Below are 27100 nucleotides of genomic sequence, written 5' to 3'. Positions count from 1 at the left end.
CCCATTGTTCTTATGAAAATGGGACAGAGCTGCAGGAGATGATATGCTGAGAAATGATACAGTAAGAATACATCCAGTCAGAGATGGCAGAATACATAAAAACTTCAAATTCATGATGGAAAAACAACCGATATTATTTTCCTGATAGGTCAGTTCTGAAGATCTACTGTGTGTGTTAAAGTGACCCTTTTAAAACAGGTGTCCCCTTACCTGGGGCTCCATCTGGCTCCCATTGAAGTCAATGCCGTAACTCTCAGGATCAGATCCCTAATAACTGATAATACCTCAGTTTTTTTTTCTTGTTTTAATAATTTAATGTGATTTTTCACCATTTCTGCTGATTATTTACTTTTGCATTATTTTACTCATCTAGGGCACACAGAAAAGGCTAGTCTTTTCAACTGTATTCTAGGCCATTTAGCTTTCTGGTTCTCATGCACCAGGTTAATTAAAAAACAACCAAATCTATTTTAATTTAAATGAAAATAGAACATTCAGGAGAATGTTTCTGTTTAGTAAAACTTTTTTGTTTAAAAAAACAACGAAACCAAGCTTCTTCCCCTAAATTTAGGGTCTAAACTATCTGACAGCATTTCTTTAAGTATATTTGAAAGAGCCTCTATTTCCCTAAGCTTTTTTTTTTTTTATCTTTAGGGTTCTCTGAGAAACTGTCCACTCATCAGAGAGAGAGGCCGAAGTTGGCTAGGTTTTCAAAGTTGCATGTGTAAAGTTAGCAATGCAAATCCTGCAGGCGGTTACCACTTACTCAGAAAACTGTCTGAAAAAGCAAAGAACCTTTTTTCACTTGCCAGATATTATCAGACCCATGAACACATGGAAACATTCTACCTAATCTTTAGCATATTGAATCTCTTGGTATATACAATCGGGCCTAAAGGATAATTCATTTAATTTTGTGTTTATGGCCCTAAGAATGCTTTTTATTCATTTGGCCCTCAGAAGCATGAACAATTTGGGAATGAATAATGTTGAAATTGAGGTATAGTTAAACCTGGCTGACAAGGTAGAACAAAAACACCCAAACCACCTGTCTATTTGATCCCCTGTCTATTTGATCTCAAAATTGTAGTGTATGCAGACAAATGATTCCCATGGCTTAAAATAGTATTCAGAGAGTAATTCATTGAATAAGCCATTTTAAGAATATATTGTATTACCTTTGCTCACTAGCCTTTCCAAATTCCAAAAGGCTAATAGCATAATTCTAAAAACCCTTATTTGGACAAGCGAGGGGAGGGGGTTGTGTAATGTGAGACACAAGTAATAGTTTCATTGACTTGAGCTACTCCCATAAAAAGGAACTACTTGCAGGTTTAGCCCTCTAGGTTTTATTTCTTTTAACTAACAATGGTGCTTAATGTATTCATTCACTTTATATTAAAAATGATTTTAAACAATTCCCTTACAGTGAAAATATAACACCTACCCCCATGCACACATTTGGATTAACATCTTTCCTAGAAGTTGTTGAACATGTAAGCCAGCTCATGTGATTGAGGCTTTGCAGGATCAGCACCTCACTTAGCAAGACTGTATTCATATTTCTTCATTCGACATGTTTCCTTCTTTGTACAGCAGTGGGCTGTGTAAAATAACCATCCCTGAGGTGGTCTTTCTTTCCTCCCCTTTCAAAAATAATGGATTTTTTTCCAAACCATGTGGATTAAAGTTGTAATTAATGGAATTACTTGAATTCTAAAACTTTGTTCAAGGCCAGAAAGAAACCATTTCTGCTTCTGGAACTTATTCATTTCCTGCTGCTACTGCAATTAATTTATAATTACTTAATATCTTTGGCTTATAAGGCAGTGAAGTGTACTCTTATGAGATTCAAACAGAGATCCTCTTTGTGAAGGCCACCAGTAAACTCAGATATTGCTGTTTTCAAATTAATCTGCTTTTTAACCACAACTTTGCTGAGGTAGCATAATTTAAACAAGCAGCAATAACTGACGGGGTGCATTTATATTCAGCATCTTAAGTTCATTTTGAGGCAAAAGAGTCAAAGGCCATATACAATAATTATGTGCTGGAGGGGGCTATTGGGTGGGTCTGGTATGAGTGAAGCTTATCTTCTCTCTGGATACTGCTAAATCAGACCTGCCAGGTCTGACTTCACTGGCCTCACAATTAGAAGGGACAATTTTGAATTCCAAATACAGTAACTCCTCGCTTAACGTTGTAGTTATGTTCCTGAAAAATGTGACTTTAAGTGAAACGATGTTAAGCGAATCCAATTTCCCCATAAGAATTAATGTAAATGGGGGAGGGGGGGTTAGGTTCCAGGGAAATTTTTTTCACCATACAAAAAATGAGATGTGTATATATATACACATAGTATAAGTTTTAAACAAACAGTTTAATACTGCACACAGCAATGATGATTGTGAAGCTTGGTTGACGTGGTGAGGTAAGAGGGTGGGATATTTCCCAGGGAATGCCTTACTGCTAAATGATGAACTAGCACTCGGGTCTGCCCTCAAGGGTTAACGTTGTTAATGTAGCCTCACACTGTGCAAGGCAGCACGAATGGAGGGAGGGGAGACAGCATGGCACACACCCAGGGAAAAAAAATTTCCCTGGAACCTAACCCCCCCTCCCCCATTGTGTGAGAGAGAGATGCACATTGCCCCTTTAAGTACGCTGACACCACATTCTAAGTACATTGCCTTTAAAAAGATCAGGAAGTTGAGACAGCAGCTGCGGCCAGCTCTCTCCTCCTGAGCCCTATTGTGTATCCCTCCCTTCTGTATATGGAGAAGGGGGGTAAGCGGGGGGCAGGAGCAGGGGGGAGGGGGATACCCTGACATTAGTCCCCCTCTTCCCCCCTCCCCTGCACAGCAAGAAGGAGGCTCCCAGGACCATCTCCAAGGCAGAGGGCAGGAGAGCACATGGCAGTGTGGGGAGGGACAGCTGATCTGCCGGCAATTGGTAGCCTGCTGGGCAGCTGCCGCACAGGGAACTTAGGAGAGTGGGGAGCTGATGGAGGGGGGGCCTGCCGGTCCACCCTGGTTGCAAGCCCCCACCAGCTAGCTCCAATGGCCACTCTTCCTGCATGCAGTGGACAAAGCAGGCGGCGCCAAACAATGTTATAAGGAAGCATTGTACAACTTTAAACGAGCATGTGCCCTAATTGATCAGCAATGTAACAACGAAACAGCATTAACCGGGACAACTTTTTAAGTGAGGAGTTACTGTAGATCAGATTGCACTAAGTGATGTTTTTTAGAAAAGAATGTTCCCAGGAAGGCTATGCTGGAACCCCCATCCCTTATAAGAGCTTCAGCACACGCACCTTCTAAATAATGTATTTGCACACTGCTGTGTGAAATAAGGACAGTTACAGGAAAAAAGTATAAACACTTCCAGCAAATGTGCTTAAAATACGTTTGTTTGCCAAGCAGTGTTGCCTCCTTTCTTCATCCCAAAATCAGTCACCCAACCTATCTACAACACAGAAAACTGGGGTCACGAGGCTGAGGTTTTTTACTGTTCGTTTGTTTTTTTGGTGGGGTGGGAAAGGACAAGACTTTGTTAAAATATTGGCAGTGCATCACTGGAAAGAGTAGGGGTAGAGGAGAGTCAAAGCCAAATAAAATGGATGTCAATGTGAAAGAAAGAATGAGGAAAAGTAGATGCTTTTGGAACCACTTTTTTTCTTTTTTAAAATAGTTTTATCTTCCTAGTGCTTGATTTAAACAACATGAACCAAAAATAACAAAACTAGAAACCTCCCCCCCACAAACTGAATAGGGGGCAGGCTGGCTGAATGTGTACGGGAAACAGAGAAGTGACTGTGCACTGAGTGCTGTTAATGTGCACACTAAACCAACTGAAAAAAATATTTTCCCCCAAATCCTTTCAGTTATAATAATCCTAAAGGGTTCTTTTATCAGTAATCGATAAAGGAAGTTTTAGATACAAGTGTTACTTTTAAGTAGACAGTGTATTTTTAATGTTGCTGGCTACTCTGGATTTTATATTTAAATAATTGAAGGAGTAATCTAAAACTCACCCCAATGCACATAAAGCTCTTTGGTGCCCAGAGGCCTAGTGGCCCTCATTGTTATTGCTTGTATGGAAAATTGTCCTTGATATTTTTAAAAAATTGATAAGTAGTACAAGCAGCTGGGCTCCACTTCTTCTTCAGAAGAGGAGGCTGGTGGTAGTGTGAAGATTTATGGTGCCAAAAAGGATTGTCTTGAATGCCCTCATCAAAATCCTAAAACCAGTCCTTTGCATAGTCGAGTGATCAGAGTCGGAGGGACAGGACAGGACCACGCAAAAATGCTAAAGCCAACTGTGGGTATCTGACCTTAATCTAGGACTGTAGACAAAGGAATACCCTCTAACTTTTGAACTTGAACAAGGTTCGTGCATAGTACTTTGCTGATGCAGAGTGAAGAAATTTGCACTGCTTTTACATCTGCTTTATCTGTTTTTTTTTAAAGAATAAAGCAGTTTGTTTTTCAATTCCAACATCTTTTATAATCACTAAGCGTTCTGTTCTCCTGTATGTCGGTTATGCCCACATGTGGGCTAGGAAACAGCATGGGTTTGGACTCAGTTTCCTTTTCATTGCTCTATCAGTAAGGAACTGGGGAGCAGCACAGTTGCCCCAACGCTGATCCAAACTGCCTTCTCTAAACCTACAAATATGGATGTCTTTTGAGCTCCCATAGAGGAACGTCTGCGATTTTTGGAGACAAAGGTACCACGTAATGGAAATGCCTCCACACAGCTAGGATCTGCAGGTTTTGACTCCCCAGAGTTCACAGAAGTGGAGCGGAGCCTTTGGGCACTTAATTAAATTATTTATTGTGAAGGAATTAATAAACATACAACTCCAAAATTTCATAGCGCTGTAGTTTAAATGAACTTTTGAAAGGAGAGCTGTGAGAGCTTATGAGAGGCTAAGTATCTGAATGTATATGTCCTGCATTAGCCTGAAGCCTGCTTTCCATACTCTTTCCCCCCCACACCTACACCCACCTTTGGTACAAAGAGTTCCTCTATATGGCTCTGGCCTACACTGGTTAGTTCAGAGAGATCTCTGTAAGATACTCTGTATTATTTTAACTACTCATCTGATTTAGCAGTACCAAATTCAGTCATTGGGGCTGTGCTGATAGTAAGCTACAGAAATACAGGATGTTTTCATCTATATGGAAAATGCTTTACATGTGTGGAACTATTGCACTTTAAAAGTATAGCATTGTAATAGGTGTTTTTGAAAAGTTCTTGGTATGAGTCATACCTTATTGTGTATACTGTAAAAAAAAATTTGTTTAAAAGCAAGGGTTTTGCCCACTTGGCCTAATTTTGCAATGAATGAGCTTGCAATAACTAACATTATGGGCATGATGTTGGTTCTCGTATTTCACTAGCAGGATATATGTTTTTTGAACTATGTTGTAATGAAGTTGGGAAGAAAACACAATTTAAATTGGAAATAGTGCATGTTAAAGCACAGTAGAAATCTACTATAGACGAACTGCAAAGGAAGAATGAAAATGGAGTGAAGTACAATTAACAACTGTGGAGCTCCACACTAACAAATCTGTCAAATCTAGCAGGCCCTGAATGTTGCATGCTTTATCTAATATATCACAATTTATAGCTTAGGGGAGAGCATGGGTAAGGGTCAGTGCCAGACAACGTGGTCTCCAAATTCACGACGAGATGCAGAAAAGTGAGGTAATGCAAATAATGGTTATTTTTCAGAATTCTTTCAAAGATGGAGCTGTCCATCTGTTTATCACAACTGTAATTCAAGCAATGTCTGATTTCAAGCAAACTGTTTTCTCTTTATAGATGTTGATGAGTGCCAGGCTATACCAGGGGTCTGTTCAGGAGGAAACTGCATTAATACAGTTGGCTCTTATGAATGCAAGTGTCCTGCTGGTCACAGACAGAATGAGGCAACTCAGAAATGTGAAGGTAAGTGTATAGTGTCTGAGAACATTCCTAAATGGTGATCATTGACTCAAAATAAAGTGTCTCTTTGTGCTGTGGTTTTAGAGACTTGTACAGTGGATCATGATTGGAGCCTTTCTGGTAAAGAAAGAAAAAGGTTTCAAAGTTCTGGGTTTTACTACAGAGAATTTTAGCTATGTTTGATGTAGGGAGGCACTACTGGTTGTATTTCTGCTGTGCTCAGTCATCGTTATTGGGCTCATCACATCATGCGTATCTGCTTTGTTCTTCATACTTTCTACTAGACAGTTTGCCAGCTTACCTGATAAACTGAATAAAGCAGAAAATAATCCTGTTCCAAAGTTTAAAAAAAAAATTAAGGTGAAAAGACTGAATGTACAGCATTTGGAAGCAATTGTATTATCATGGTTTATTTTTTTAAAAGTTCAAAATATTCTAGTAGTGCTTGCTCATATAGATTCCAATTTGGTGTGCGCACGCCATGTGCACGGCTGTCAGAAAGTTTTTCCCCTAACAGCATCCATCAGGTCGGCTGTGGAGCCCCCTGGAGTGGCCGAGCCGGCACCCTCTCAGTTCCTTCATACTGCCCGTGGTGGTCGTTGGAACTGTGGCGTCTTGCTTTTCAAGTTCTCTACATTTTCCCTAGCGTTCTAGATAGTTGTTGTTTGCTTTTGTTGGTAGTTCTTTGTTTTTGTTGTAGTTAGTGGTAATTGGGTTGGGGGTTTACCCTCCACCCTGACTGTTTTTTCTTCGGAGTTCTCGTGCCCAAGTCCCCAGGATTCAAGCCCTCCACATCCTGCTGTAAGCCCATGCCAACAGGCGACCCCCATGTCTCTTGTCTAGAGTGTCTGGAGAAGGCTCACCAGGCTGAGAAGTGCAGGATCTGCAAGGGTTTTCATCCCCAGACTAAGAAGGAGAGGGACTTCCGCCTGAAGTAGCTCCTTATGGAGGAGGCCCTTCAATCCCAGCCTACTTCAGTGCGGCAGGACCCAGCAACGAGTTCTTGGGTGCACAGCGCCCTGGCGGTGATAGTGGACGATAATGGACTCTGGCTGAGACCCGCGGTACCGAAGCCGGTGACATCGACCCGGCACCACTCCCATTCCCCGGCACTGAAGCGACTCCGGAAGCTGGAGAAGGACGGCTCTCCTTCGCAGAGACCCACCCCTCTGGAACCAGCCACCGTGGTGTGTCCTGGAGGGGAGCATCTGGGAGCGAAGGTCGTGGACATGGCACCATCGACTTTGGCTCCGCTGGGGGAACCGTTGAGTCTTGTGCCGCTGGACTCCACAACCCGCAGCATTATGAAAGTCCAACTGCCTTCCACCCCGGACACCTTTGCGGCTGTGAGGGACCTCATCGCCATGACGGCACCGGGGTCTCCTCTGCTCCACGCCAAGCCTCTGGTGCCTCAGCGGATGGCACTGTCTCGAGGAAAGCTGGCATTGATCCGACCATCGGCACTGCCAGCTCCTTTGGCCGAGCCTTGGTACCGCTCCCAGTCCCACCACCACTCCCTATCGCGGTGCTGGTTGTACTCGCGGCACTGCTCTGGATTGCATTGATGCTCCTGATCGTGGCGCTGCTCCGCACACTGGTCGATGTTGCGGAGAAGGTCCCGGATGTAGCAACGATCCAAGCACCGTTCACCATCCTGGCGCAGCACCAGGCAACAGTAGCGCTCCAGGTCCCGGTACTGTTCCAGGTCCCGGCACTACTCCCCAGCATCGCGACGCCGCTCACTGGTGCAGCTCCGCTCGGCGCCGCCCTGGCTCTTGCGGTTCGGATCTTGTTCCTCAGGTTCGGAGACGGTGTCGCAGTTTTCGGAGCGGGACTGCCGCCAGTCAAATCGTAGCCGCCCTGATATGGGGGCAGGACCGTGGCAGGCTCAGTGGCTGTTCTGGACCCCATGGACGTATCACCAGGCCCAAGGTACACAGTCTGGAGCTTCCCAGTCAGCCACCTCTGAACCACAGGTGCCGGAAGCCTCAGCTAGTCGGCCCGCTCCTGGAGGTGTGGCGGAAATGTTGGGTCTCCTCCCCACCTCAGGACCCCCTCTGACTCCGGTTCCCGAGCCTGCACCTGCAGTCAGCGACATGGGACATCGGGCCCCTGTGGAGCAGAGGGGTCAGGATGACCCTCTCCCCCCCCTTGGCCTCTTCATCCTCCTCCCCTGCCGAGGCTGTAGCGGGCACCTCCATACCTCCATCTCCAGGTCGCCCCCCATAGACATCTGTGCCCATCAGGACTTCCTGCGCTGGGTGGCCCACAATATGAATTTGCAGACTGAGGAGCTGGTGGAATCCGAGGACCCGGTGGTGGACATTTTGGCCCAGGAAGGTCCGTCGAGGGAGACTCTGCCCCTCATCAGGACCATCCAGACTAATGCCAAAACTATTTGGCAAACCCCGGCCTCCATTTCCCCTATGGTTAAGGGGGTTGAGCATAAATACTTTGTACCCTTGAAGGGGTACAACTATCTGTTCACGCACCCACAGCCCTGCTCACTGATGGTTGTGGCTGTGAATGAAAAGGAGAGGCATGGGCAGCCAGCCCCAGCGCCGAAGTCGAAGGATGCCAAGTGGCTGGACTTGTTTGGCAGCAAGCTGTACTCCATGGGTGGGCTCCAGCTCAGGATTGCCAATCAACAGGCTCTCCAGAGCCGCTACAACTTTAACTCTTGGAACTCCATGCTGAAGTTCAAGGAACTTGTGCCTCCTGAGTCCAGGGAGGAGTTTGGGGCTCTTGTTGACAAGGGCAAGACGGTGGCATGGACCTCTTTGCAGGCCTCACTGCACGCTGCAGACTCAACCGTGCGCACTTTGTCCTCAGGGGTTGCCATGAGGCACACTTCGTGGCTGCAAGCCTCTGGCCTGCTTCCTGAGGTGCAGCAGACACTGTAGGACCTGCCCTTTGATGGGGAGGGCCTGTTTGCAGAGCAGACTGACATAGGTTGCATAGCCTTAAGGACTCAAGGGCGACCATGAAGTCCCTGGGTATGCACACCCCAGCAACCCAGCGGAAACACTTCAAGCCCCAGCAGCTGCAGCAGTGCTCCTACCCTCCTTGGCCGAGGCAGGACTTTTACAGGCGGCAGGGGCAGAATGGAAGAAGGAAGCCCTCCAATCCCCCGTCTGAGCAAGGCCAGGGACCGACCAAATCATCGTCGGGTTCCAAGCAGGCCTTTTGAAGGGATGCCTGAGGACAGCATACCAGACTTACCCCAGATCCTTCCCCGCCCTTTTTGAATGGTTTATCCCACTTCCACCATGCATGGTCCCAAATAACCTCAGACAGCTGGGTCCTTCACATGGTGGAAGCAGGATACTCTCTCCAATTCTGCTCCTACCAGCCCTCCCACCCCCCCTCCCCGTCCCTCTTCACGGACCCCTCTCACGAGCAACTCCTTATTCAGGAGGTTCAGGCGCTCCTCACCTTGGGAGCGGTAGAGGAGGTTCTGCGGGAACTGAGGGACAAGGGGTTGTACTCACGATACTTCCTGATTCCCAAGGCCAAAGGGGCCTCCAGCCCATTCTGGACCTGTGCGGGCTCAACAAGTTCACCGTAAAGTTGAAGTTCCGCATGGTCTCCCTGGGGACCATTATCCCTTCTCTGGATCCTGGAGACTGGTATACCGCCCTCGACATGAAGGATGCATATTTCCACATAGCGATTCATCCGCTGCACCAGTGATTCGTGGTCAACCGCTAACATTACTAGTTTACGGCCCTTCCCTTCGGCCTTTCCACAGCCCCCTGGGTGTTCACCAAGTGTATGTCAGTCATGGCTGCCTTCCTCCTTTGACGGTGGGTGCGAGTGTACCCTCACCTCAACGACTGGGCCGCACCAGAGAGCAGGTAGGTTTACGTTCAAACAGCTGGGTCTCCTTCTCAATGTACTGAAGTTGACCCTGGAACTGATCCAGAGGATTGAATTCATCAGGGTGGTGCTGGACTCCATTCAGGCGTGGGCCCTCCTACTGGACTCCCGTTTCCAAGCCATCGCGGGCATCATTCGAGGCCTTCAGCGATTCCTGACGTCGACAGCAAGGGGATGCCTGAGCCTCCTTGGCCACATGACTTCATGTACATACATGACCCGGCACACCAGGCTCCGACTCCGGCCGCTGCAAGCATGGCTCGCCTTGGTCTACCGCCCTGGGTGCAACAACCTGAATTTGGTGGTCACCATCCCGGAGCGGGTCCCCACCTCCCTCCACTGGTGGCTCGACCCTCGAGTGGTGTGCGAGGGAGTCCCCTTCCACAGCCCTCAGCCTTCCTTGTCCCTGGTCACGGAGGTGTCGGCTATGGGGTGGGGAGCTCATCTGGGGAACCTTCAGACTCAGGGCCTGTGGCTTGCTTTCAAAGCCTTCCAGGCTCAACTGCGTGGTCTTAGTGGGGCGGTTCTCATGGAAAACACCTCGCCCATGTTCTACATCAACAAGCAAGGGCTATTTGTTGCAGTGGCGGACCGGATGAAAGGCCTCCCGGTCTCCTCTCAAAGAATATCCTCCTGGATCATGTCCTGCATCCGCACTTGCTATGAGCTGGCGGGGGGTGTCGACCCCAACTCTTACTGCACACTCCACTAGGTCCCAGGCCTTGTCAGCGGTGTTCCTGGCCCAGGTACTGATCCAGGAAATCTGCAGGGCAGCGAATTGGTCCTCGGTACATACCTTCACCTCGCACTACACCATCGTCCAGGGATGACGCGGCTTTCAGTAGAGCGGTGCTTCAGTCAACATTCCTTAACTCCGACCCCACCACCTAGGTAAGGCTTGGGAGTCACCTAATTGGAATCGATATGAGCAAGCACTCAAAGAAGAAAAAATGGTTACTCACCTTTGTAACTGTTGTTCTTTGAGATGTGTTGCTCATATCCATTCCGACCCCCTCCCCCCCCCCTTCCCTGTGTCAGAGTAGCTGGCAAGAAGGAACTGAGGGTACGTCTATACCCAGCCGCTAGTTCGGCGGCTGGCAATCGAACTTCTGGGTTCGACTTATCGCGTCTTGTCTGGACGCGATAAGTCGAACCCGGAAGTGCTCGCCGTCGACTGCGGTACTCCAGCTAGACGAGAGGAGTACCGCGGAGTCGACGGGGGAGCCTGCCTGCCGCGTGTGGACCGAGGTAAGATCGAACTAAGGTACTTCGAACTTCAGCTACGTTATTCACGTAGCTGAAGTTGCGTACCTTAGTTCGATTTGGGGGGTTAGTGTAGACCAAGCCTGAGGGGGCACCAGGTCGGCTGGATCATATATTGAGTGCCAAGGAAGCGCCACTCCAGGGGGCTCCACAGCCAACCTGACAGATGCTGCTAGGGGAAAAGCCTTCCGACGGCCATGCACACGGCACGCACGCACCTAATTGGAATGGATATGAGCAAAACATCTCGAAGAACAACAGTTACAAAGGTGAGTAACCATTTTTTTAATGGATATCCTCAACCTACTGATCATAGTAACAACTGATTTGATGATTTTTTGAGAAATTACTACTACATACAGTTTCTGTTAAAGAAGGGCTTGGGTACATACAAGCCCCAAAGGAGACTATATACATTTAGTGCAGTAGAGTTTAATTTTTGCTTTAATTTACCAATCCAATTGAGACTCAAACATTGTGTATTCTACAAATAGATTTTGCTTACTTGGTAAACACGTTGATTGTTTAAGGGCAAAAGCTTTGTGAATTTTCGAAGCAATGTAATGGAAAACTGTTACGTGTATATAGATCTAGTGCTATATATAATCTTAACCGTTCTAGTAATTTATGAACTGTTTGAGGTATCACTGTAGGTTGCATGTGTTAGATGTACACAGTAGTGAAAATATGTTTACAGTTAAAATTATTACTTGTTTGTTTTTTTTACCTTCTGATGCACATCAGTTTTATTTCAAGATTTATTTGTGTGGATTTACTGTTACATTGTGATAAAAAGAAACAAGAATATGGGAACTTTACTTGTTCCAGCAAACATTTTCTTAGAAAGCAAAGACAACTTTACTTTCAAGTCTGATAGGAGAGAAAGTGCAGTCTTTTGGTTTGCCGTTAGGAGGCAGTTTAAGTAAGCTACTAGTTCTTTGATACTGAGTTGAGTTCATTTAAAAACCAACAGATGTGGTTAGATGTCTATGGCCAAATGTTGAAGTAGTCTTAGCTTGGTAGTTTTGCTTGCAATCAAATACAGGGATACAAAATTCAGAATGAATTACATTTCCATATAAAATTTTTTTGCCTATGTTATACAAAATATCTAACGTTATTAAAAAGTCTAAAACAAAAAAAACCTACAACAAAAGTTAAAGGATTTTGTTCCCTCTGCTTTTCCAGTTTGTTTACTTTATGCATTTGACAATATTTTCTGTATAGCCAGTTTTCCTCTTTTGTTGATGGTCAGTTTCACTTCCTTTCTCATGATGCCATTACGCTCATGCATTGCTTTGGGAGAAGCTTGTGTGCATTTTCTTCCCCAAGTCCTTCAAGAAGGTGTTAACCAATAATATTCAGAGTTACTGTTGTTTCCGAATTTGAGGCTAGCAGGGCCTTTTCTTCTCCAGGCCCCAGCACCATGGCTGAGAAGCAACGGGAGCTGTTTGAATGTATTTGAGGTTGCCCCTGTGCAAATGGCCGGGGAGTTCCAGAACCCTGGCAGGTAGACCAGGGGGGCTTCCCTTTGGACCACAGACAAGCAAGGGTCAGGGAATATTAGGAGCCTTGTAGGGTATGCCTACACTGCACTGTAAACCCAGGTCTGTGGGACCTGGGCTTGTGGATCTGGTGTTTCTAAACCTGCACTTGAATGTCCACCTGGGCTTTGTAAACCTGGGCTTATAGTTGCTGAATTTGAGACTTACAGCATGCTATTGTAACCCACACACCTATTGGGTGTGGTGTTGTGTCCCATCTAGTGGCACCGAGACCACTTAGAGTTAAATGAGTCTGCTCTACAGCCTTAGCTAACAGCCAGTTGGCTTTTATCTCATGCTGTAGAGGCTCATGCACTAAGCTCCAGAGGTCCTCGGTTCAATCCCGCCTGCCGACGACTAGGGTCTGTTAATGTAACACTATCATGTCCATACAGCATTATGCATACCTTCTGACTCAGATCTGTGGTTTGAGCTGCAAAATGACAGGGCTTAGACTGAAATTGCAGCAGGACTCCACAAGAGCCAGGCTTTATCTGGGTCTGGGCCAGGAGGAGCAGCAGGAATAGCCTGACTCTAGAATACCTTGGTTATCTTCGCAGAAGCTATGAAGCAGCATCTGGGCAAGGCAAGGAGCCAGGTGGTGGGTGCTTGTTTCCTGGGAACTTGCAGGAGTCTGGGGAGCAGGTGGAGCATGGGGTCGGAGGTTTGAAAGTCATGCTTTACCTTTGCCTGCCTGCAAAAATGTGGGGGAGGAAGATGGGTGAGCCCAAGAATATTTGTTATTGTGGGTCTCAACCTGCCCAAAAGCCTGTTCAAAACAACAGTATAGAAGCAAAAAAAAAAAAAAAAATCCTGACTCCATTGAAATCAGTGGCCAAACTCTCTGACTAATGTGGGGTCAAGATTTTACTTGGGTATTTTATTTAATGGGCACATTATTTCAACACTTACTTTTTAAAAAGTAGTCACTTTTTAATCATTTCAATTCAGTGTCCCCTATATTGCAGGTGCAAATCACAGCATTTACATTGTGATGATCTGGAGTTAGAGAATAAAGGAAAAATTTATAGTGCCTATTTGAGCAAAGGAAGAGAACAAATCTATCCAGTTGCGTGCCCAGTAAATGAGCAACACACTGTTAACAGCCACGTGTGAAAAGTCTGGTTTAAGTGACTTGCCTACCATCATGCAGGAATTTTGTGGCAGAGGCAGGGATAGAATCCAGGTCTCCAGGTAGCATACAGCTGTCTTATCCATGAGATCATCCTTTGTCTTCCTGCAGTCCCTTGCCCCATTCATTACACACCTCCCAAATTCTGCAACCAAAAAGGGAAGGGTCCTACAGACAACTGTCTCTCCTTCACTACAAAACCCTTATGAATCCCCAGAGCAAATCCATTCTGTGTACTGGAACAATTAGGGGTCCTGTGGAAAAAGTAGTTTGTGATTTGTGTATCGTATGTGACTGTATCCTAATGCACATGCACAAGGGAGGGGGTGAATGAAAGTTACCCATGCAGCTTTAATTTTGGCATTTTCTACATTTTTGAGTGGTTGACTTTGAAACCTTAATAATGTTCTTTTAATATAATGTTTTGTGTGCACTTTCCTTTTTTTGTTTAAAAAAAAAACTGAAAAAATAGAAGTTCTATTTTGTGGCAACATATTGTCACCAGCATGGGTGATCAGCAGGATTGGAATCTTTAGATACATTACACAGATCTCTGCCTTGAGCTAATGGAGTAATTGATAGCAATAGTAGGTTATTATCCTCTGTGTAGAAAAGCACTAGAGAGCAATAACACACAAATATACATCAGAGATTTTCACAGATATTTGCTGACAGTAGAAGAATGGTGAGATTCAGAAATCTTGTGTTCCGTTGCAGGCTGAGAGAGGTGTGTATTTTTGTGGGCACAGTCTCTTCTGCCCATTTGCCTAAGCTTGACCCCTTCTGCTCTGTCCCCTCCAGTCTGTTCCTGTCTAGTCTCTTCTCTACTCCTGGCTCCTTGCCTGCCCAGTAGCAGTCTACGCTTTTCAGGCTTCTCATCCCATTCCCAGCTTCCTAGTCTTCCTTTTTGGACTTGCTGTCCCAATCTCCTCCCAACTCCCACTCTCTCTCCCCACACCAAGTTCCAGTCGTCTTGCCCAGCCAATCCCAATTTTCCCCTTCCAGCTCTTTGTTCAGTCTGTCTCTCCCTTCCCCCACAATGGCTTCTCATCCCCCTGTCTTCCTTACTGGGCTTCTCATCCCCTGCCTCTCTTACAGGGCTTCTCATCCAGTCTCACTCAATTTCCCTTCTCTCGGACTCCTTGTCACAGTCTCTTTGCCCACTCAATTTCAACTCTCTCCCCTGACCTCAGGTCCTTGTCAGCTCTCTTCCCCCATTCCCTAACCACTGGTTCCTAGTCCTGGTCTCCTTGTCCAGCCAGTCCCAGACTCCCCACTTCCCTCCAACATCTGATCTTAATTTCCTTCCCTCCTCCTTCCATTTCCTTCATTAGCTCCCAGTTCCAGCCTCCCCGCCCAACCAGTCCCAGTCTGCCCTCCTCACTCCAGCTCACATTCTCATATCCAGCCAGTCCTAGTCTCCCCCTCCAATTCACAGTCAGTTCTTCTTTGAGTGCTTGCTCATGTCCAGTCCATGTTAGGCATGTGTGTGCAGTGTTCAGCGTAAAGGGAGATTTTTCCCTCAGTGGTATCCGTCGGACCAGCTCTAGTGCCCTCTAGTCTGTGTGCTTATGTGCTGGTGTAAGGGGTGCCGCTGGCCATGTGCCCTCTCAGTTCCTTCTTACCGCCCATGACAGTTACTGGAACATCTACTCTTGCTTCAGCAAGGTGCCTATCAGTGGGGTTTTTTTTCTTCTTCTCAGTTCCATAGTTGTCTGTAGTGTATATATTGTAAATAGTGATTATGTAAATAATTAGTACCCTCTCCCCTTATCATTAAGGTGCTTTCTTTGTCCCTGGGAATGGACATGCCCTGGTCCCCGGGCTTCAAACCTTGTGCCTCCTGTGGCAAACCTATGCACATGAGCAACTCGCACTCCAGTTGTTTGAAGTGTCTGGGAGAATCTCATGTGAAAAACTGCTGGCAAATTTGTTGGGATTTTAAACCTTGAAACAAGAAGGACAGAGTGATTAGATTTAAGGCTATCCTAATGGAAGCCGCTCTTAGACCGGCTTCATAACCAAGCTGCTCAGATTTGGCACCAAGTACTTTGGCCTCGGTGCGAAGCACTCCTCTGGCACCATGCACATCCTGGCACCACTCTCCATCTCCGGTGCCGAGGAAGAAGCATAAAAAGCAGCATACTGACAGAGGGTGCTCACCAGTGCCAAAGAAAGGCAAGCAGGGGGAAGGCTGTGGAGTGTGACCTGCGTCGGGTCACTCTTCCAGCCCAGTTCCATGACAGCACAGTCGACTCCAATGAGATTGTTGAGTCTGGTGAGGAACCCCTGCCGATGCCAGGAGGTCATCGCGGCACCAGCAGGATTGCGATGCCTTCATTCTCACAGGGCTTCACTGCAGCCAGAGACTTACTGTCACTCCCAGTCCCGCCGACCCCATTAAGTCAGCTCCATTGACCTTGAGCAGGAGGGAACATGGTGCTCAGAGTTTCTTCCCGGCACCGGGCTCTCTGCTACCCTCTAGAGAGAATCAGTGTCTTCTCTCCTCTTCAAAGTCCTCCCTGGTCCGCCACTGGTCACTGGACCTTTAGCAAAGTGAGGTACCGCTTCTCTGTGGCTGCCTAAAGATGATTCTTCATCTGAGTCTGACCCTACGTTTAGCTTAAGAGCCATCAGTACCCATCCTACATGCCGTTGGACATCGGTGCGGGTCCCCCTGCTGGTGCCTTGCCAGGAGGACAGTGGCTTATGCAATGGCCATTCTGGTTTCCCCAGGGTCAACTAACCTTTCCGTAACTGTTGTTCTTTGAGATGTGTTGTTTGTGTCCATTTCACAGCCCACCCTCCTACCCCTCTGTTGGGGTTGGTTGCCAAGAAGGATGAATACCAGCGAGAGAAATATCTCTGGTAATGGTGCATGTGGCGTGCATACACCTAACGTGGAATGGACATGAGCAACACATCTCGAAGAACAACAGTTATGGACAGGTTAATAACCATTTTTTTCCCTCTCCCACCATTTCCAGTCCCAGTTTCACCAGACTCATTGTCTTCTCCCCTGCACCAGCTCTTATTCCCTCTGTGTTTGAATTAGACGGCTTCCTCCTCCACACTGCCTGGGTGTCAGCAGAGAGGGATCATTGAGAGCACAGGAGAAGCAAGCTCCCTGCTCTGTTTGGTGCCTGGCCCCACTCCAGCCCACAGCAGTTGCGAGAAGTCATTCCCGGAAAAGGTCTTTTGAGTCCCTGTAGCCCTCAGCTGGAGCATGCTTCGTCACTCTGTGGGGATGGTGCATGCACAGTTTCAGTCAGCACAGAGAGCTCTGAGAGGTGCAAATGTGCTCATTATGACAGCAGTAAAAAGCTCAGAAGATCCTAAGCTCTAGCAAGTCTCTACTGAGCATGTGTGAACTGTGATTTTCAAACGCTTATAACGTTGTGAAAATCTGTCCAAATTCGTCAGGTTTACAAACAGCACATCCCTGACACAAAGGCTTGCCCCTGCCAAACTTGAGGTCCTTCCAGGGGGTGCACTAGATGTTTCCAGAGAAAAGGTTGCCAGAATTTTGTAACATGGGCAAAACAGTATACTTTCCCCTAATCTTATTCTCAGAAACAGTTGAACTGTTTTGGCTAAAAATTTTACAAAAAAATTCAGTCTGAGATAGAAGTTTGGGAAAATTATAAGCAACTGAAAACAGGAGTTTATAATGGGAAGTGTTGAGCAACCTTAGTACTTGGTAGTGCTGTGACAGTCCCACCTATTAAAATTATTACAGGATATCTGAATAGAAACAGAATTATTTATGATGGTAAAAATATTAGCAACACAGTATATTTTCTCAATGAGAAGAACAGGAGTACTTGTGGCACCTTAGAGACTAACAAATTTATTAGAGCATAAGCTTTCGTGGACTACAGCCCACTTCTTCGGATGCATATAGAATGGAACATATATTGAGGAGATATATATACACACATACAGAGAGCATAAACAGGTGGGAGTTGTCTTACCAACTCTGAGAGGCCAATTAATTAAGAGAAAAAAAACTTTTGAAGTGATAATCAAGATAGCCCAGTACAGACAGTTTGATAAGAAGTGTGAGCATACTTACAAGGGGAGATCATTTTCTCAATGGGCATTCAAGCCAACTTTAACAAGTCTCAGACAATAAGTAATCTGCCCAAAATCCAAAAGTATTTACTTGCAATCATATCACCAACAAATATATTAACGTTAGAATAAATAATAAGCTGAAATGGTGAATATAAAATTTGAGAAAACTTGAACAGACTAATCTTCAGCTTGTCAATTGAAAAATGGAGTGAAGACAATTACATGCTAAACAAATATACATTTTGTTTGGATATTGTGCCAGTTAGAAATAGTATATTTTGTTAGTGTTTATAGCCATCTTGGCTCCATTTTTTTTTTAAATTGCTGAGTGGAGGCTTTTATTCAATCTCGGGTTCTACAATTTATGCCTGTATACATTGTACACCAAGGGCAAGATCCTGCATTCCTTGCACACCTGCAATGCCCAATAAAATCAGTGGGAGTTTTAGGGTGGATGAGCAATGCATTATAGGGTGGAAGGGAATGGAAGGCCTGACTGCTATCTTCAGTCTGACAGTACTCTCCTGGGAGCCAGTGGGAGTCTTTCTCAAGAAAAGGCTGCAGGGAGAGGCCCAACGAAGGTATTTTTAAAATGAAAAAGATAGCACCTGAACAAAGATAACATTCGTTGGTGACCGTTATGATACAGTTTCAGATCAATGAATCAAATCCTGATCCTGGCAATGTCTGCTGCACAGAGCCTTCAGCAGCATTGTATTGTGTCCAGGTTCTGTAGTTGATGCTTCTGCAGATCCTGAGGGGTAGCACCTCACTTTGAGGTAGCCATGGAGTGTGTCTGCTGGCACTCACAGCCACCTCATCTCCAGAAGTAATGTCACAGACTCCACACGCCACCGTGGTAAATATGACAGTTAAGTCATTGGAGGTGATAAACAGAATGAGCAGAAAGTGTGGTGCTTCCCCAATATCTTCCTGGCTGTCTGACTGAATGGGCCAGGTGGTGTTCCAACATGGCTTTTCAAAAGGGGAGCTGTCATCGAGGACCTCACATAGGGCTCATTGGACTGAAGAAACAGAGATCCCCCTCTTCTTCCCTGTGGCCCTGACTTTCAGGACAGTGAAAGAATGCCTCTGTTTAATTCCCTCCCCACTAGTAAGGTGAGGGCTAGTTATATTTTCTGAGGACAAAGGCTTGAGAATGGGGCCTTCTCCACTCTGAGAGTCACAAAAAAGTTAATAGATTAGATGTAACTAAAGCCAGATCTTAGTGGCATCTACGTTTTTCAGTTTAAACTAGACAATGAATTGATAATATGTATGCATCCCCTTTACTATCAATCATATTACCATCTAATTGCTCTTTGTACTAATACATTTAGGATTAGATTTAATCCCATTTTATGGCACCTTGTCACTAGCAACTGAGGCAGAAGAGATGTGAACAATTCATTCTTGACAAAAAGTAAACCAGTTTCAAAATGAATGTGCTAATACTTGAGGTCACATTTTAAAGAAACTGTGAAAATATGTTTGTGTACTGTGCTCACTATAACAGATGTGAAACACTGAAATCTATCAATCAGAGGTTTGCATGAGGGAGGAGTATAAAGTGGTTATATAATGGAAAACATTTTGGGTTTGCTTTAGACTCACAATCCAAATAGTTAATGAAACCATATTGTAATATTAAAGCAAGGTAATAAGCTTACAGAAAATAACCACTTGCAAATTGGGGATAAGTATTCACTGAAAAATAGTTTGCTCTTTTTCTTTGGTTTAACAGAACAGAGTAAAACAAAACCAAAAAATACTCATTATGTTAAACGGTAAAAGGAAAGCAGATTATGTATCATTTTAATGTTTAAACTATTTTTGTTGTGTTTTTGCATTCAAGTTTGATCACTTGTTTGTTCCCTACCCCCTGATGTTTCAAAAGGATATGCTTCTTTAAAATGACCTGTTCAGCATGGCATGGGGTTGCATTTTATTAGTGTCTTGGATGCCAGTGTATCCAAATACTTACATGAGTTTATATTGGCTGATTGTAGGTCAGAAATCTGAACATGTAATGTTTGTGCCTGGCATCAAATAAAGTATACTAATGCCAAGAGGAGAACTTGTTCAAGGATATCCCTGCTTCTTAAGAGGGCAATTAAAACATGCTTTGCATTTTGTTCCTTTAAATCATCCAAAGCTCTTTTTAATAATTTTTTTTTAAAAGACTATTAAACAATTCTCCAGATAATGTTCACAATGAATGAACTAGGTAGAACCAGTAAAGAATGTTCCCTTTACTGTATATGATGTTTAAATAAGGGAGTGTAGGCAGTTTAAGTCAGTGTACATGAAAGAACTGAAATCAGATAACAGTATGTGTGGTTTGAAGCACTTGTTATTTCAACTTGAATAATCAAAAAGGTTTTATTTCCTACCTGGCTAGCATCCTACAGTACTAAGGTGGAGAGAAGGAAGAGCCTGTCTACATTAGAGAAATTTGTGCTGGTGTAATACATCATTATTGTTATATTGGTGCAATTTTTTAAAATTTTCCTAATGTAGAGAGAGCTTAAAATTGTAGCACTTACTCATCTTTGAGTGATTGTCCATCCACACACATTCTACGCTTGGGGTGCAAGCGCCCCATGCATACGAGATCAGATTATTTTGAATAGTAGTGCCTGTTGTAGCCACTCCTTCACTGTTCTTGCCCTCTCCCTTCCCAAAGCAAGGGTAAAAAAGATGGGGCAGCTGCAGCTCATGCTCAGTTTCTTCTTACCTCCTGTAGGTGCGAGACAGAACCCACAATATCAATGTTCTTTGCTTATGAAGTTACTAGTTTTCAAGTTTGAAGTTTCACTAGTTAAATTGTTAGGTTTTCTTCGATTATTTAATCTTTCACTGCAGTTAAGAGCAGTGTACCAGGGGTGTTGGACAGCCAGTCAGCCTAGTGGTTTGAGTACTTGACTTCCTGCCCCCTGCTTCTATGGGGAAGCTGGCTGGATGAGTGATACAGCTACTCTGCTGCAGCGCAAGACATTCTCCTTTGTAGCAGGAAACCCTTGACCAGGCTAACTTATAGAGCCAAATGGAAGAGATTCTCTATCTGGGCAATGCAATGTCAGCTTTCACCAGTAACAGCCCCAGTACCTGTGGAATAGTTCACCAGTAACAGCCCCAATACCTGATATAATATTTACTCTACTTGAAACAAACCAGATGTTCCCTTAGTTCAGTTGGGGTGTATCTCTAATGTTATCCTCCAATAATCCCCCTCTTCTGTGCTACATTGTTTTCTCACACTCCAGGCTGTTGAGATTTTTCAAAGGGCTCCCCCATATGTTTCCACCAGTTTGAGAGCCCCTCCTTCATGAGACCTCAATCTGGTTTTGTTGGTATTGTTGAGTTCCCCATTTTAACTTTGGCTACATGCTGTCTCTGACATCTTTCAATGAAACTGCCTTTCTGGTGGTCTTCACATCTGCTAGATGGATAGGAGAGATTCAGGCTCTCATGGCAGGCCCACCATATAGAGTCACGGTCCCACTTCACCCAACATTTCTGCGTAAGGTGATCTCAGACTTTGTCATCTGCCAACCTATTCACCTCCTGGTTTTCTTCCCCAAAACACATCTCTCTACAACCAGAAATAAACTCTGCACACTGGATGTTGTGAGTAATTAACCTTTTGTTTGGACATAATCAGACCATTCAGATGTGCATCCAGACTCTTTCTTTTGTGATATTTGCTGAAAGAGTTAATGGTCAACTGGTATCCTCATTGAGGCTATCTAAGTAGGTCTCGGACTGTATTTAGACTTGCTATACCTTAGCTAAGAAAGATTCAGCTGGACATGTCAGCGGTAACTCCACCCATGCCCAGGCAACTTCTTCAGCCTGTCTAGTGAAGGTCCCCATATCAGAATGAGGCAGAGCAAAAAGGTAGAGTTCAGTCCTCACATTTTTCCCTGGTGCAAGCTTCCATGCTGTGAAATTTAGTAGCGGGGGTCCTCTTTCAGTGGGCCTCCTCTCACCCATCTCCTGACACCGGTATAACTGCCTACTTGTCGCCAAGAGTGGAATCTGTGTGAACAGTTGCTCGAAGAAAAAATAACGATTACTTACCTTCCCGTAAATGTACTTCTTCAAGCTGTCTGTTGTCCACACAGATCCCATGTCCTGCCCTTCATTCCTGCTGACCAGTGTCCTGTTCCAGGCATTCTTATTGGTGAAGAAACTGAGTGGGGGTTGTGGCCTTACTTGGCCACAGGAAGTGAAAGGGTGTGCAGGATGTAGGTGCAGTCCCACCAGACACTGCTATTCAAAAGAATCTGATCTCACGCAGATGGTGTGCATGAGCATCAAGTGTGGAATCTGTGTGGGCAACACATCTCAAAGAACCATAGTTTCCTATAGGGAAAATAATCTTTATTTCCTGGCACCTGACACCCTGAAAAATAGAATGCATATAACAAAAAGTTGTACACTTAATATACTGCAATATGAACATTATAAAGAGAGTTTATATTTCTATAAAGCCATTGGTTGAAGGGGATAGCTTACTGGTCCAGCATATATGTTTTGACACAGAACCAATAAGCTCAGAAAGGTCACTTGTTCTTTTGATTTAGTAAAAGGTATAAAATAATCCTGTCTGAACCTCCCACCCACAAGAACTGATGCAGGTTCAAACATTTTCTTATAGCGTTGCAATTTATAGCTCACTGGCTTATGTTTTCTGCTGAGTAAAATGATCACGAGGTGGTAAAGAAATAGTTTAATAAAATCTCCTATATGTAGTCGGGCCAGTCTTTGGAATGATTTTAGTTACCAGAGTCATAGCATCAATTTAGCCTGTGTTTTGGGACTGGAGTACACCTTTTTAGTTTTTCATTTCCCTCTAAGGCACTAAAAGATCTGGACATGTGCTGATTAATACTGGGCCAAGGCCTGAGGTCTTTATTCTGGGCCAGATCATCCCCATGGAAGGGTATCTTGGAAGGAAATCTCCCCTTTTGCTGCTCCACCCTCCCCATCATCATCCACCAGGAGGAAAAAGGGAGTGGGTTGTGGTTTTCCCCTGCAGAAAAGACTATGTGCATCAGCGCATCTGCTCTGTCCCCAAGTAGGCACTGGCTATGTGACTGGGCATGGTACCAGGGATTCCCTGGCTGCAGCATCCCTGATGGGATGTCAGGGGAGGAGAGGTTGATGCAGAAAAGAAGCTATAACCCCAGATTTATATTATCTTCCTAAATAAGCTCTGTGGTGAGATAGGGGGCGGGGTGGGAAATTTCACACAGCATCCTGGTGTATTAGGGGAAAGAGATAACGTATATTTACACTGCACATTTTTTTCAGCAGCGTGAAGAGTACATACACTATATGCCCCCCTGACATGGGTATAAATAGCAGTGTAGATGGTGAGGCTCTGCTTGGTCGAGTAGAGTACACCCTGAACCCTGTGGATATGTGCCTACTCATTCAAGCAGTGCCTTCCTTAACCCTGCCTCTCCCCCCCCTCCTCCCATCTATGCTGCTTTTTTTTAAACCATGGAGCCTGCTAGAGCCTTTTCCCATCACAGGGGAAAATTCCTGTTGTGGGGAAGGGCACAGGCAGCTCCCCACTGCCACCGCCTTTCACTGACATGCATAGCTACACACTGCCTTGTGGATGCAGCCTGTTTTTCACTGTGGCATGTAGCTACATATGTCCTACAGGCCATTATCAGTGGTGGAGTATAGACATAGCCATAGTCTGAGGGGTGGGAGGGATGAAATTGATGCATGGGAGGAACCAGCCATGCACAGATTTTGGGGGTGACAATCGAGGCCTCAATTTTTACTCAGGCATTTTTTGGTTAAAATTTCTTTGGCTTCAATGGGAGTCTGAGTAAAAGTAGAGTGCCCAGTCTTAGATGATTACAACTGAACTTAACTGGAACTGGTCATGTAAGTGTTTGCAGGTTAGGGCCATAGGGAAGGACATCTGGAGCTGGCCCTCTGTGAGGAAATGTCTGAGAAGAGAACGTGTGTATAGAAGGAGGATTCAGTTGTTAGAGGGTCCATTGTTTTAATGTTACTTTTTATTTAAAATGTTATACATACAAAACTGATCTCACTACTGAATATTCTACCCACTCCCTTCCCCTCCCTCAATATGGAAGGCCAGATGAAACATTACTTGCTGACTTAAAAAGGGCAAAACCTACAATCCTTACCCAGGCAAAACTCCAGTTTTCAATGGGAGTGATAGGAATGTAACATTGACTATTCAGCCTTTTTTTAAAACAGTAAGCTTTACACCTACGAGGGTGAGATTTCAAATTCTCTGCTATATCCTTTGGCCTTAAGCATCCACATGTACTTTTGTATTTTTTTTTTTTTATTTTATCTTCTGGCAGCAATAATTGGAATAAATAGGAGTGTTCGTGTCATGCTTTTTCTACCTTAATGTATATTTCCCTCAGCTGTGTTTTTCTCTGCTAGACTATTACTTTGCATTACTCGCCTGTGTTTCTTTTCTGAAAGATCAGTAAAAGATCTATATTCTGTTTATAGAGTATTTTGGGAGGCCAGAGCTAGAAGTTCTTACTGAGGCAGAACTCACTGAAATAAAGGGAGTTTTCCCTGAATAAGGATTACAGGACATACACAACAGATATATATTGTATATGCAACTGTCTGTGCGTGCCTACATATACCTACATTCTGTACATAGCTTGGACACCTATTTGGGGGGATTTGGCCCATAACATTTACATAGCACAGGGTTCTAATTTTTTTAAATTTATTTATAGTCTTTTCATAGTATCTGAGTAGCTCATAAACATTTACAAATTTATCCTCACAACACCCATGTAAAGTAGGGAAGAATTATCATCATCATCATCATCATCATCATCCTTGTTTTACAGGAAGAGAAACTGGCAGAGAGACAATAAGTGACTTGCCCAAGGGGACATGGAGAGCTAGGATCTCCTGAGTGCCAGTCTGGTACTGTAACCTGACAAAAACCCTTCCTACTTCTTTGGCATAAGCTTATCGATCTGCAGTATATTAGGTGTCATCTTAGGGCTACAACTGTGTTTATTTTGAAGACTATCAGTGTATACATGACCCTCTTTTTAAGAAAGAGATACATTTGATTCATGTGCTGGTGCTCATGCAAGTTACACATATGGGTCCTGAGGAGAATGTACTCTTTCAGAGCTAGATTCTGCCTACTACTTCTATGGTGTTCAGCGAGGGGGAAGGGGCCCACCACTTATGTGAACCACTGTGTTTGCCTGGTGGTCTACGTAAGTGGTGGGTAAAATTACCATACTTGCACTTAAGGAAATGTAGGGACTGTGCCCTAATTACTCCCTTGTGGGTGAGAATACACCTCATCCCTTGAAGGAGTGTAGCAGTTTGTCCTCCCCCCAGTACACCTGGATGCTGTAGGAGGCAGAATGCCACCGGTGCTCTTCCCCTGCTCTTGTGTGGTATGGTTCTGCACCACCCTGCAGGGCAAGGCCTATATATCACAGTCCAACTCTCTTGATGAAACTTGATACCAAAATGTAAACAGCCTTTTAAAGAATAAAATTCTATTTCTGTTTTTCCTTCCTTGTATAACATACCAGTTCATTACACCGTGTGTGTTAAATTCAAACTTGACACTACATTAGACGAGGTAGAATATAGCTAAAACACTTCCACAGCAGCCTTTTTCAGCGTTCAGACATTTCTGAGACCCTTTTTTGGTACATTTGCCAAGATATTCATCATATCCTGCCTACTGTAAGCGTTACAATAAAAAGCCATGAAATCTGGCCGACGAGTGGCCAGGCTGTTTTCTTTGGCAGACAGATATCCTATTAATACCTGCAGCTGGGATGTTTGCTTCATACATTTAGAGCCAGGTCTTAACAGAGTTTGCTCCGTTTTATCTTCTTAGGTGAAACACCAGAAGGGCAGACACTCAGACCTTAGGTTTGTTTCATACTTATGGCAAGGTCCTTTTTTACAACTTAAGTAGCATTTCCCCATAAGCCTTAATTTATGCTTGTTTTATTGTGAACTGTGTGGCTCTTCCAGCCAACCAGTCTACTGGTCTTTCTGAAGTAAAATCTCAAAATTTCCAGTCAGTGCTAACTGAAATCTTGTTATGGGTATGTCGATGCACAAGAATGGGGGGGAAACGGAGTTTAGCTTAGAAACTAGTGGCAAGAAAATATCCTTAACATGGTGCTGGTAAAATGTGCGATGGGTCTCTTGTGCAAGAAATCAACCTGGGAATTTTCTCCAAGAGCTTCTGGTATATTGTTTGGTCAGGAGAGTAGGGTTTGCCCTCCCCCATGGAAAAGATTGCAGGATCCATTTTCCAAAACATGGTAGATCCTCAGGGAATTGCAGGAGGCCACATCAGCTCCCCGGCATTCAGTGGAGGGTACGTTGTAGAAAAGATAATATGGCCCTACACTGATAACCTTTTCAGGGGAATCTGCATGGGGCCAGGTGAGGAGAATGATGTGCAGTCTGCCCCCAGCCCTCTAGCTCCTTGCCCTGGTTTGCCCAGTCTTCATGCAGTCCCTGCAGACTGGCAGAGCAGAGCACCCTGTGTGGGCTGGAAGCAGGGGAGTGATAAAACAGAAGTATCGGGCCAGTCCTCTCCTATTCTCACAGGGCAATGCTCCAGATTACCTGGAGTGAAAGTGAGTCCCAAGCTGTAGTTAGAATTACAATAAAGGGTACAAAATTGTATAGTCTTTTAAAGCCTATGTTTATTGCACACAGAGATTTTCTAAGTAGACGGTGCTGCCCATTAAAGTAGCAGCAACCCATCTATGCAAGATAAAGTGAAAATAAATGAGAAATGCCTACGTTTCAACAAGCGCCTGTTGTTTTTAGACGTCAATGTTATACATGTAATTCAAGTTATTTCAATCAATTTCTGTGCGTCACAGCTCTTTTCCCCCACTAACTCAGCAAAAAATAAAAGCATCCTGCAAAAGATTGCTGCAGGTTTGGAGGTGTCTATGAATGGTGCCAGACAGATAGTCCTGGACAGTGAAGTCTTGTATCTATTTGCAGAACCAGCACAGTAACAAAGATGGACAGTATAATTTTCCTCACACTACATTGCCATTGTGCTGGAACCTGATGTGCAGGGTTTGAGAGAGTAGAGAGCTTCCCTGCCCATGCAATCTGTGACATCTCTGCTGAAACTGCCAACACAAGAGGCACTCTATTCAGAAAACATGAAAAAGATCCTCGTGGATGATTTGTCCTTGCCAGTTTTCCT

The 27100-nt window shown here is 44.7% G+C and overlaps 1 protein-coding gene across 2 annotated transcripts in view; it reads left to right on the top strand.

The window, feature by feature from the left end:
* Window positions 1–27100, top strand: part of FBN2 (fibrillin 2) — a 257739-nt gene that overhangs the window by 61290 nt on the left and 169349 nt on the right. For both annotated transcript variants that reach the window (XM_005303063.4, XM_065599317.1), the window contains one exon: window positions 5836–5961. In XM_005303063.4, the coding sequence (XP_005303120.2) occupies window positions 5836–5961 (126 nt within the window). The remainder of the gene's footprint in view (window positions 1–5835; window positions 5962–27100) is intronic.

The sequence above is a fragment of the Chrysemys picta genome, chromosome 6, assembly GCF_011386835.1.
Source record: "Chrysemys picta bellii isolate R12L10 chromosome 6, ASM1138683v2, whole genome shotgun sequence".
Classification (NCBI taxonomy): Eukaryota; Metazoa; Chordata; order Testudines; family Emydidae; genus Chrysemys; species Chrysemys picta.
This window is presented reverse-complemented; position numbering and strand designations above follow the sequence as displayed.